The sequence below is a fragment of the Scyliorhinus canicula genome, chromosome 3, assembly GCF_902713615.1.
Source record: "Scyliorhinus canicula chromosome 3, sScyCan1.1, whole genome shotgun sequence".
Taxonomy (NCBI): Eukaryota; Metazoa; Chordata; class Chondrichthyes; order Carcharhiniformes; family Scyliorhinidae; genus Scyliorhinus; species Scyliorhinus canicula.
In genome coordinates this window covers 205,523,124-205,535,498 of record NC_052148.1, presented here as the reverse complement: position 1 = coordinate 205,535,498, position 12,375 = coordinate 205,523,124, and the positions used below count along the sequence as shown (strand labels likewise).

Here is a 12,375-nt window from a genome sequence, read left to right as displayed (position 1 = left end):
CCTGCCTTGTTCCCCTGTGCAACGGAAAGTACCATGAATTCATTTCATTTGTTCGCACACAGGCCATCAGAACCTGATGCAACAATTGCCACAAACTAACCCAATCCCAAACCTCTCCAACAATGTAAACCGAGAGCCCCACTCCACCCGATAAAACTTCTCTGCATCCAGCACCACCACCACCTTCAATTCTTCAGAGAAAGCACCACATCCAACAGCCGCCGCATGCTTGATGACAACTGCCTGCCCTTTACGAACCCCGTCTGATCCTCCCCAATTAACCTTGTTTGGCACACCTCCAACCTAAGTGCCAGCACCTTCGCCAATATCTTGGCATCCACAGTCAACAGAGATATGAGCCTGTACGACCCACAAATCGGATCCTTGTCCCTTTTAAATCGCAATTAAATGGATGCCTGACCCATCGTCTCTGGCAATTCCCCCCTGACCATCACATCCACAAACCTTTCCACTTAGCAGCACCAACATATCCTGAAACTTTTTATAAAATTCCACCAGAGAACCATCTGGCACTGGTACCTTGCCTGTCTGCATTCTCCCTATCGCCGCCTGCACTTCCTCCACCCCTACTGGCTCCTCCAATCCTGCCTTCCTACTTCAGGACCAAAAACTCCCTCATATCTGACGCATCCTCCTACGGCTTTGCTTTATACAAATCCCTGTAGAACTCTTCAAAAACCTGTTCACCTGCTCCGGTGCCACCATCAGCTTTCCCACCCATCCCTGACCCGAACAATCTCTCTCGCCACCGCCCACTGGTGGACTGGCCTGTTAAGAATCAGATTGGCACATATTGCTGTCTATGTGATTTAAAGTTTGCTGCCATGCATAATAGTGCATTATAATCAAGTTTAAAACATTTAAAATGTAAATGAAATGTATTAGCATTTCCTGTAGCCTAAAGTTCTAATTGTTTGCAGCATATATCTTTCAATGCCCAACATGTTTTCTTTGCAGTTACGGCCTCCTCAACCTGCTGTCTACCTCTTTGTTTTTGATGTTTCCCATAATGCAGTGGAATCAGGATACCTGGACATTTGTTGTCAGTCACTGTTAGAAAACTTTGACAAGTAAGAGTGCCCGTTTAAATTTATTGTGCAGCCGTGATAAGCAGAGCATTTAAACATCAAAAACTTTCACAATTTGTTCCCGGATTGTCATGTCATAATTATGAATCCAAAATTAAATTCGGTGCAAGTGTCTTGTATAATTGTAATTAAAATCGCTTTTGTTTAAAGTTATAAGATGTAGAAAAATTGGAACACAGAAGAACACCGTTCGGCTCATCATGTCTGTGCTAGCTGATAAAGAGGTGTCCAACCTAATCCCATTTTCCAGCTCTTGGTTGGTAGTCCTGCAGACTATAGCACTAAGTGTACATCCAATTATTTTTAGATGTGGTAAGGATTTCTGCTTTTCCCACCCTCTTGGATGGAAGAGTTTCTCCTCATCTCCCCTCTAATCTTTCCACCAAATATTTTGAATGTATGGCCCTTGGTTACTGGCCTTTCTGCTCATGGACGTAGGTCTGTCTAAGCCCCTTGTAGTTTTATATTCCAATTGGGCATACAGTTCTTCAAAACTTCATGGCTTGTGTTCCTGTCTGTTCGCCTTCAAATGCATTTAAAGGTTTTTTTTTAATGGAACTTAATTTCCCAGACAGTAATTTAATTCTTGCCTGGTACTATTTAAACATCCCATAATGGATTTGAACACAAATCCAAAAAGCGATCTAATGCTATATTGCACTATTTTATTCTTAGTAATTTGTGACTCATTGGTATTAGAGATTTCATTTTAAGGTTATGGCCAATGTCGCATGTGCAAATACATGTAAATAAATATATCTTTTTAAGGTTACCTGGGGATTCAAGGACCAGGATAGGATTTATTACATTCGACAGCACAGTTCACTTCTTCAACCTACAAGAAGGGGTGTCACAGCCTCAAATGTTGATTGTGTCGGATATTGAAGGTACAGCTGAAAACGTGTCTTGCAATTGTAATCAAACTTTGGTTCATTTGTAGTGTTGTGGGATTAAGCCGTTCAGAAGTAAATATTAAATTCATTTAAATCCATTTAGTAATTAAACTTCTTACAAATTGTACATCTAAAGCAAAATTTGATTTCTAACACAAACTTTAGTGCAATTTTGTTGATTCAACTAGCTAGGAAAGGTTTGTGTGATTTGCACACAAATGAAAGCCATTCTAGCCTGTATCCTACAATTATTTGGACTTTCGTTATACTATTTCTCAATGTAAAAATATCATTATTTGCACAAATTTTCAAACTGATTTCAGTGGATCTGTCAGAAACATACTTCATAAAGTAATGTTGGTTTCAGAATACCTGCTGGTTCTTGGTACTGTTCAGTACTCCACTGCTTCATGTTCAAATGCCAGTTTTGCCAGTTAAGTGTATTCAGTGGAACTAATTGAGTTGAGGTTATCTCTGGATTGACAGTCCTTAACTGAGATAGCTAATGCTGAAGTTTCAGAATACTGAAATTGTGCACAAGGGAAACTACCGAATGAAAACTTTCGGCAAATTAGCACCCATCCTTATCAAAGAAACAACACTTGTGAAAATAAAACCCGCCCAATTAATGAGCTCAGCACCTAAAAGGGATGTAGAATGATGTTGGAGACATCTTAGTGTGGGAGGAATGGTCCATCCCACATAATGGACCTTTCATCAAAGTAGGAAGTGTTATTTTCAGCAAGTAAGATTATCTGAAGTAGAGGTCTTTGCCATACCCCAGAATAAGAGATGACCAGAGCTCTCCTCCAAATTTCAGAAATGTTGTGAGAGCCCTTCATTGTTGTCAATTCCCAAGCAAGAGCCGTTACTGCATACCACTTTCTCTAGTTCCCATCATAGAACAGATCATTCCTTTGATTGTCATGGTGAAGAAATAATAATTATCATGATCTTGTCTTGATCCAAGAAGTTGTGGTTCTTGGAACATTCTGATTCTACAATTAAGCCCATCCAAACCTTGTATATTGAAGAGCTCCTCACTTTGATGCACAGGTACATTTGACATAAGAATTATGGATACTCAATGATTGAGCATCCATAATTCTTATGTTCAAAACAAGAAAGAGATCAGTAGATGTTTGGATATTAAGGGAACACTGTATAATCCCCTTAGTATAACTAATAATAAGGGTTAGTTCAGGAAGGTGGAAGATCAGCCATGATCTTTTTGAATAGTGGAGCAGTTTGAAGGGCCAAATGGCATACTCTGGCTTCTATTTTGTGTGTTCTTATTAGCTCTTGAAAGGGATGATGGAAAGAAGTTAGAGTTCCAGCAGCCAGTTGTAATGGCACCGCAGGGTATTGGCTTTAAGGAAAGTAAAACACTTGCAAAGGAAAGTGAAAGTAATTTGTTTGATATTGTTTAGTGCCATCAGGGTTTCCTGCGTCAGTGACTTTACCAATAGTACTTTGAAATACTGTTGGTTAAAATAATCTCTCCAAACACACCAAGTTCCCTTGAATATTTTTGTCCATCGTGCTCCTGACATGCACAGGAAGTGGGAGCCTGACCCGCGCTTTTCTTGGGTAATGAAGAAATGGAGCATTTGTGCTTGAAATATTCAGAAGACAGGAAATGGGAAATAAAAACGGCAATGACTTTGCTGTATTATAAGTGGGAATAAATTGATCGGGTCCAAATAAGGAGCAAATTCACCACCCAGGCTGCAAACTGGTTATCGCTGTTGAAAGTATCATTTGAAAATTTTGGATGTTTGGCGATGTGACCTCTACCTCACTAAGGGAAAGAGGGAGAATTTATGTCAATAAATATATCTCTATCTTGTTTGCTTACTTTTCTACATGTTTCTTGGGAGTGCATGGCAGACATTATGACCCACAAATTTAGGCTGGTGCTCAGTTGCAGTAATTCTTTATCGAGGAAAATGAGTCAGGAGGCCGGGACACCTCCTGCAGCCTCCTCATAATGGGCTTATGTTGCAGATGTCACGAAAAATCTGCAGAAAATCAGGGCGATAGGAATGATGGCCTTACGTAAGCCCCTGCCCCTTTTCCTTTTCACTGTGCCGGGGGAATGCCACTTAATTCCAGGGTGTTATGAAGTGAAAATCTACCCTAATATTCTAATTGCAGTGTAGGGTTCCTATTATCCATTTGCTTTTGTATTCTGTGCCCCTGTTAAGTCAAGTTAAAATCCATTTTTTTTTTTTTATCAGCTTATCCTCCCACTTTAGGAGATGGATATGCCCAAGTCTGTCTTCTCTATTCCTTTTAATGTTTTATTATTTAACAAATGCTAAAGACTTCATGGATGTCTTTTTCACTAACATTGAGCCCTTGCTTTCTTGACCCCATTCTCACTAAACTGCTGACTACCCAACTTTACTTCCTGACTTCCAAGCTATTTGTCATTGTGAATGATTCCTTCTTTGGGGATGGTTCCCCTTTCTTTAACTAAAATAGTTGTCATTAGTCTCCTGTTCAAGAAGGGAAAACACCCTTGATCCCTCTTTCCTTGTAAACGATTTCCTCCCTTTCCATGGAAAAGTCTTTGAATGTGTCATCAACTCCCACCCCAAGTATCAGTTTGCATCTTTCCTGTAACTCCTTGTTTGAATTTCCCCAATCAGGTGTCTAATTTCGCCCCCCCATCCACGGAATAAACAGGTCCAAACCCAAGTTGCAGTGATGTCCTTGTAACTATGATGCATTTTTCTACTCCATTCTCCATCAAGACTGCCCTTGCTTGGCACTGCGCGTACCATCCAAATGTAGGCAAGCATCACCAAAAATTGTTCTCTCCCTCTGCCCTTGTGTCCCTGGTGTGCCCCTTGGATTCTGTAGTTGAGCCTTTCTTCTTTCTCATTCAAATGCTGTTCTTTGGTCATGTTGTTTGCAGACATGGGGTCAGTTTCCACATGTATGGTGACAACTCCTCGCTCACCGCTGTTGGCAGCCACTCTGTCCTTTTTGACTTGAGTTGAATTTCTGACCTCATATCCTCTTCATTATGTAGACCACCTTCTTCCACCTCTGTAGCATTGCCCATTTTCAGTCCTACCTCAGCCTTCCTTCTGAAACACTTATTCCTCGCCGAACTATTCAAATGCTCTCCTGGCCAACCTCACATTCTTCCTTCAGTTCCCTTTACAAGATTTTACTTCATTTTGCTAACAGTAGGACTGTTGAACCTTGCAACACGGGGCTGCTGCAAGTGTTATGCCTGCTCCCATGGATAATGCAGCCCAGGTGACAAAACTTTGGTGTAGGTTGTCAAGCATACGGAAATACTTTCTTAGTTTTTTTATTTAGTTGGCCATATCTAGTCACTTGTAGGTTAAAATTTGTATTTTTTTCTTTAAAAATAATGCAGGTTTTTTTCCGCAGATATCTTCATACCTACGCCAGACAGCTTGATGGTAAACCTACATGAAAGCAAGGAGGTAGGCAAAAGAGGATTAAACTTTAACATCCTTCCATTTATTTAAAAAGTTTTCAGTGCTGTGGTAGTTTTTGTAAGGATGTGCAATCAATTTCAACTGATTCCTATCTATCATTTTACTGAAAACTATTTTCCACCATTGGTAAATATTAATGTAACAGGTAGACATATGCCAGGTTGGATCAGTTGATAAGAGTTCTTACTTTTGTGTGTTGTGAATTGAAATTCAATACCAGGACGACTTCATAACATTTGTCTGGCACTTTGGTGTAGTACTGAGAGGCACAGGATCCTGTGCCACAGTGCATTAGATGAGCCAAATGCCTCCCTATTCCGGTTGTAAGTTGAATAGAAAAGATTCTGTGGCACAATTCAGACCAGAGCTCTCCCCGAGTCCTGGGCAGTATTCCTCCCTTATCAAAAAACAGTTTAACTGGTCATTTATCTGATTGCTGCTTGTGGGGTTTTTAATATTCTAGAGTGGCAGCATTCAGTGCTCTGCACAAGTAACTATTTGAGATGTTCGGATAAAATGATATGGTGCTATATAAATCAAAATATTTAATTTCCTTTGGCATCATGATAAATTAATGAATAAGATGTTTAGAAAATGGCAAATGTCGTCTCTTTTGCCATTACTTCAATCTTGCTCCCACAATAAAATGTATTTTTGAAAGTAGAACCACAATTTTTATCGATTTGTAACTACCTGAAGAGCAATCAAAAGGTTTGTGTATTTTTCTTAGGGTGGGATTGATTTGAAAGGAATTAGTTATTCATAGATTTGTGAATTTGTTTTTATTAAGGAATGGCACTATTTCAAAGCTTCAATGTAACACTGACAGTCTTAACATTTGCAATGAGCCTTTCAGCCTCACAGAATGGTGCAGCAGCCTTTATTTCTTAAATGATGTAGGACAACCCAGACAATGCAGGGTGTGCATGGCTCAGGCAAACTAACCCAGGCAGGATACCTACCTTTTCACCTTTCCCCAAGTTTTATTCTCCAGGGCTCTTCCTGACACCTGTAATTAATATTTCAGGAGTTGTAATCAGTGTGTTAAAGAGGTAAATAAAGCACTGTTTTACCATACACCCACCTACATAATGCTTCAGAGAGACAACTTGTTTCCCCTGTGTGCAAGGCATTATTCACTATGTATTTGACTGTACCAAATCAATGGCATGCTGAAATAGATTGGTATATAATTCCATTCATGTTTAAATAAAATGCTACCTGCCCAAAATTGTGCATGATAATGATCTCTTCCCACAAATTATATATGCTGCTTTATTCCAAGACAATTTTAACACCACAGGTCTTTAGGCAGGAAGAATGATTGGAGGGTTGCCTCCTCAAAAATAGCTTTTGCGGTTCTCCCATGTCTGATGATAGTGCTGTGAAATCCCAGTACTTTCCAAGAAATGAGATATCCCAGTACTTTCCAAGAAATGAGATGCAATGGTTTCGATATTTACCAAGAGACTTAGAAGGATGGTGATTGTGGGAATATCAGAAGATTGTAGAGGTGGGGGTTTGGACAAATTGCTGAGGGGAAGGGCAGAGAGTACTGTTGGGGAATGCTGGATTTACAGGATTAGCTTAATTATCCTGGGGGAAACACTTCTCCTCCTGACCCACAGGACATGCTGTAAAGGCACTTCACCAATGGATCCAGTTTTCCTTGCCTCATTTACCCACCAGATTTCCCATGCTGCTTTCCCCAAACTTGGCTGATGGCCGGTAAAAGTAGAAACTTGTGGAGCTGGATGTATGTAGCTTCTTTAAATGGTTTTAATCCAGTTCCTGAGAGCAAGTTGGTTACGTGACCCTGATCCCACCTCCATTAAAACCGGGCGTAGGTGAGTTGGGTTCGGATTTGAAATTTTTAACAACTTCTCACCCAGCTCAAACCACATGCCTTTGATGGTTAAAATTACCCCCAATAATGCAGACATTTTAAATAGGATCCTCGCTAAGCAGTGCTTTAGATACCTTTAAATACTTGAACTAGACTTTTGATGGGGTAAGCAAGTTTATAGTGTTCTCCTTCTTTGCAAAGAGGCAATGCAAGAAGCCAGTTTGACATGCAGGAAGCACTCATTGACCAGCGCTTCTGGACTGGCATCTGCTGTAGCATTCTATGAGCGGATTTATGTATTTTGCAGTGCTGCCAGCAATTAGCACCATTGTCTCACAGCATCAGGAACCTGGGTTCAATTCAGACTTTGGGTGACTGTCTTTGTGGAGTTTGCGCTTTCTCCCCATATTTGTGAGGGTTTCCTCCGGGTGCTTTGGTTTTCTCCCCGCAGTTCAAAGATGAGCAGGTTGGGTTAATTGGTCATGTTAGTATCCCCTTCATGCCCAAATGGTTGGGTGGGATTGTGCAGATCGGGCAGGGACGTGAGCCCAGGTAGGGTGCACTTTTGGAGGATCATAGAACATAGAACATTACAGTGCAGTACAGGCCCTTCGGCCCTCGATGTTGCGCCGTCCTGTGAAACCCCTCTAAAGTCCCTCTACACTATTCCCTTATCATCCATATGCCTATCCAATGACCATTTGAATGCGTTTAGTGTTGGCGAGTCCATTACTGCTGCAGGCAGGGTATTCCACGCCCTTGCTATTCTCCGAGTAAAGAACCTACCTCTGACATCTGTCCTATATCTATCTCCCCTCAATTTAAAGCTATGTCCCCTCGTGCTGGAGGTCACCATCCGAGGAAAAAGGCTCTCGCTGTCCACCCTATCTGATCATCTTGTATGCCTCAATTAAGTCACCTTTTAACCTTCTCTCTAAGGAAAACAGCCTCAAGTCCTTCAGCCTTCCCTCATATGATCTTCCCTCCATACCAGGCAAAATCCTGGTAAATCTCCTCTGCACCCTTTCCAATGCTTCCACATCCTTCCTATAATGCGGCGACCAGAACTGCACGCAATACTCCAAATGCGGCCGCACCAGAGTTTTGTACAACTGCAACATGACCTCATGGCTCCGAAACTCAATTCCTTTACCAATAAAAGTTAATACACCGTACGCCTTCTTAACAACCCTCTCAACCTGGATGGAAACTTTCAGGGATCTATGGACATGGACACCGAGATCTCTCTGTTCATCCACACTACCAAGAATCTTACCATTAGCCCAGTACTCTGTCTTCCTGTTATTCCTTCCAAAATGAATCACCTCACACTTTTCTGCATTAAACTCCATTTGCCGCCTATCAGCCCAGCTCTGCAGCTTATCTATGTCCCTCTGTAACTTGTAACATCCTTCTGCACTGTCCACAATGCCACCGACTTTAGTGTCATCTGCAAATTTACTCACCCATCCTTGTACGCCCTCCTCCAGGTAATTTATAAAAATGACAAACAGCAGCGGCCCCAAAACAGATCCTTGTGGTGCACCACTAGTAACTGGACACCAGTCTGAACATTTCCCATCAACCACCACCCTTTGTCATCTATCAGCTAGCCAATTTCTGATCCAAACTGCTAAATCACCCTGAATCCCATGCCTCTGTATTTTCTGCAATAGCCTACCGTGGGGAACCTTATCAAACGCTTTACTGAAATCCATATACACCACATCAACTGCTTTACCACCTGTTTGGTCACCTTCTCGAAGAACTCAATGCGGTTTGTGAGGCACGACCTACCCTTCGGTGCAGACTCGATGGCCCGAATGGCCTCCTTCTGCACTAGTGATTCTATGAATACACGGTTAACATGCACCCCTTTGCATAACTAACAAAATATTAGTGATTAGATTTCATTTGGTGAATTATGTATGTGTGTCAGATATTCAAGTTGGATTTTCTAGGTGTTAATTTCCATGTATAGGTTTCTCATGTGCCGTAATCTTGTGTACCCTTCTGGTTGAGGGAGTAATGGTAATGTTTGACCGATCAGATAAGTGGATTGCTGCTTAGGATTCAGAAAGTCCCATCTGGCTGCACCTGTGCCTAACTGTTGCAGCGCCACATATGTTGCAGTTGCATGGAGCCAACAGTTAAAATGGAGTTGTTAATAAGAGGTACTTTGCTCTGGTCCTTGCTCATCCTTGACACCTTTTTGATGTAAATGTTAGTAACTGTATTATGTTCAAGTAAGAGAAACATGCTCCTATTTAACAAGACGGGGTCACAGTGGCAAGAACAGCCTGGAAAACCAGTGTTCAGAGGACTAAAACTTTGCAGACTTTCTGAAAGCTGTCACAGAAACAGAAAGCTGCTTTCAATGCTGCTCATAGAATTACATAGAATTTACAGTGCAGAAGGAGGCCATTCGGCCCATCGAGCCTGCACCAGCTCCTGGAAAGAGCACCCTACCCAAGGTTAACACCTCCACCCTATCCCCATAACCCAGTAACCCCACCCAACACTAAGGGCAATTTTGGACACTAAGGGCAATTTATCATGAGCAATCCACCTAACCTGCACATCTTTGGACTGGGGGAGGAAACCGGAGTACCTGGAGGAAACCCACGCACACACGGGGAGGATGTGCAGACTCTGCACAGACAGTGACCCAAGCCAGAGTCGAACCTGGGACTGTGCTGTGAAGCGATTGTGCTATCCACAATGCTACCATGCTGCTCTCTCTCCAGTTGCTCTGTTTGGACCTGTAAAAACGTAATTGCCTGCAAAGACTCGCATTCAAAGTATTGCCTTGCATCTTTGACTTTGGCTATATATATTTTTCTGGAACCCACCTCTTCATTCACCTGATAAAGGAGCAGTGCTCCGAAAGCTAGTGATTCAAAACTAACCTGTTGGACTTTAACCTGGTGTAAGAATTCTTACTGCTTTCTACTTTGTAACTTGCACAGAAATCCACTACGTGGTGTTTAGGATAGAGACAAAGATTCCTCGGGTTGAGATAGAGGGGACAGTAAAGGACTCGAAGACTAAAATAAATCATATCCTATTTGGATAGTATTTTTTAAAAATTGCTGTTTTCTAGTCCTAATTGCTTATCAGACTGGTTTATAACGAAAATAATCTAAACAATGAAAAATGTTCTTTGAAAATGTTTTAAAAGAACGTAATATTTATTTAAAAACTGATATCAGTGCATGACTTAGTTAATAGAAATAGGCTATTACGCATTGATGTGTTAGTCATAGAACAAAATTATATCTCAATGTAAACTTTTGGCACGACCAAGAAATGGACTCTGTAAGTTGTACTATAGTCTCTTTTTTGATCACATGCCACTGCATATTTTTATTGAGATTGCATACAAGTATTCATTTGATCATTAGATGAGCATTCCAATGAAAAATCAGTTTGCCAAAGAAAAATTTGCAACAAAATTATATTTAAGCGTTTTAATGCTCAAACAGTGATTATAGAATGTTAATGTATAATCTAATTGGAATGGGTTAAAATTAGAACCTGGATTGCCAGTGTGGTCAAAATATAAGCAACTAGATTTTCTTCAGTATAGGATTTTTAAAATCATTCCCATCCTTTCTGCCCCTTTCATGGTTCCTGTGGGCTCCCTCCAGTATCCAACTCAAGTACTGGTTCATGTGTGAGTGGCAGTAACTGTGGCAACATTCTCTTTTGGTCCTGCTCTTGTGTGTTCTTCGTTCAAGTTCATTTCAAATACAGACCACTGAACAATATTTGGGAGCTGAATTCATTTCATTTTCTGTCTGCTTTTCCTTCCATTTGCAGCCTAGGGCAAGCGCCTCTATCACCAAACAGCTGATATCCGCCAACTTGATCTGTACAGTTCAGCTACTCACTGGTTAAACTTGCTGGTCTACCAAGGGAGCACTTAATGCATTTCTAACAATCTGAGTTTATACGAAAGAAAATAAACCCATTACACGTAAACAAAAAACGGTTCATACAATCGCCCACTGGGATTTTCTGATACATAAACAAAATCATTATGTATATATTTTTATAAGTATCAATGAATCCAAGTTGCCTTCTCTCCTGACAAAAGCACTGATGCAGTAAATTCTGTGAAAACACTGAAGGGTGGATCGCAATACTTAAAGGGTTCTGCACAGAAAAAAATCATTCTTTTGGAGGAACAGTAAACAAATATGAAAAAATGCAGTTTTTATTTCCCCTGTGTGTAATTACCGGAGGAGGCAGCTGTTTTATTGGTTCCGTACCTGTGTGCTCATCTTTGATGCCTTTTTGTTGTGATGTGGGCATCATCTGGTGTATCCAAAACGCATTGCTTTTCCCTTGCCTCCCGTCCAATAGCATAATGACACAGCAAGGTATTCCTCTCCTTGTTTTTAGTTACATGAAGCAATCCAAGCTGTCTTTATTGCTGAGGGAATTCACATAGTACTCTGGTTCTGCTGTAGACACCGTGTATTATAACCCACAGATTATCTTGAGGTGATATTATATTTCATTGAAATTTGCAGAAAACCCACTGGTACATTGTCAGGCTTCTTGATTGCAGAATTGCCATTAATGTTTAATGTCACATGGATGTTACAGAGGGAAAAATAATTACTATACATCTTTGCTAAACATTTGCTAGTTGCTGCCTATGATCTTTTTTACCCTAAGAAATATGAAATGTGTTTTTGTTTTATTTGTAGCTTATTAAAGATTTATTGAAAGTATTGCCAACAATGTTCACCAACACAAGAGAGACCCATAGTGCATTGGGCCCTGCTCTGCAGGCTGCATTTAAACTTATGTGTGCGACAGGGGGGCGCATATCTGTGTTTCAGACACAGCTACCATCTGTAGGTGTGGGTCATCTTCTATCAAGGGAAGATCCTAACCAGAGATCCACCATAAAGGTAATTTGTCTTTCATGCCAAATGTGAAAGTGTCTTTGAGAAATAACATTGGTGACTATGCATCACTGTACATTCCATTTTTGGGGCTGAGCAACTGAATAACATGAAGGATTCCCTGCA

The 12,375-nt window shown here is 40.8% G+C and overlaps 1 protein-coding gene across 5 annotated transcripts in view; it reads left to right on the top strand.

Moving 5' to 3' along the window:
* The window catches only part of LOC119963247 (protein transport protein Sec24B-like), a 135,255-nt gene that overhangs the window by 69,865 nt on the left and 53,015 nt on the right, over positions 1–12,375 (top strand). For all 5 annotated transcript variants that reach the window (XM_038792059.1, XM_038792058.1, XM_038792056.1 and 2 more), the window contains 4 exons: positions 979–1,091; positions 1,878–1,996; positions 5,414–5,469; positions 12,049–12,255. In XM_038792059.1, coding sequence (XP_038647987.1) covers positions 979–1,091; positions 1,878–1,996; positions 5,414–5,469; positions 12,049–12,255 — 495 coding nt within the window. The remainder of the gene's footprint in view (positions 1–978; positions 1,092–1,877; positions 1,997–5,413; positions 5,470–12,048; positions 12,256–12,375) is intronic.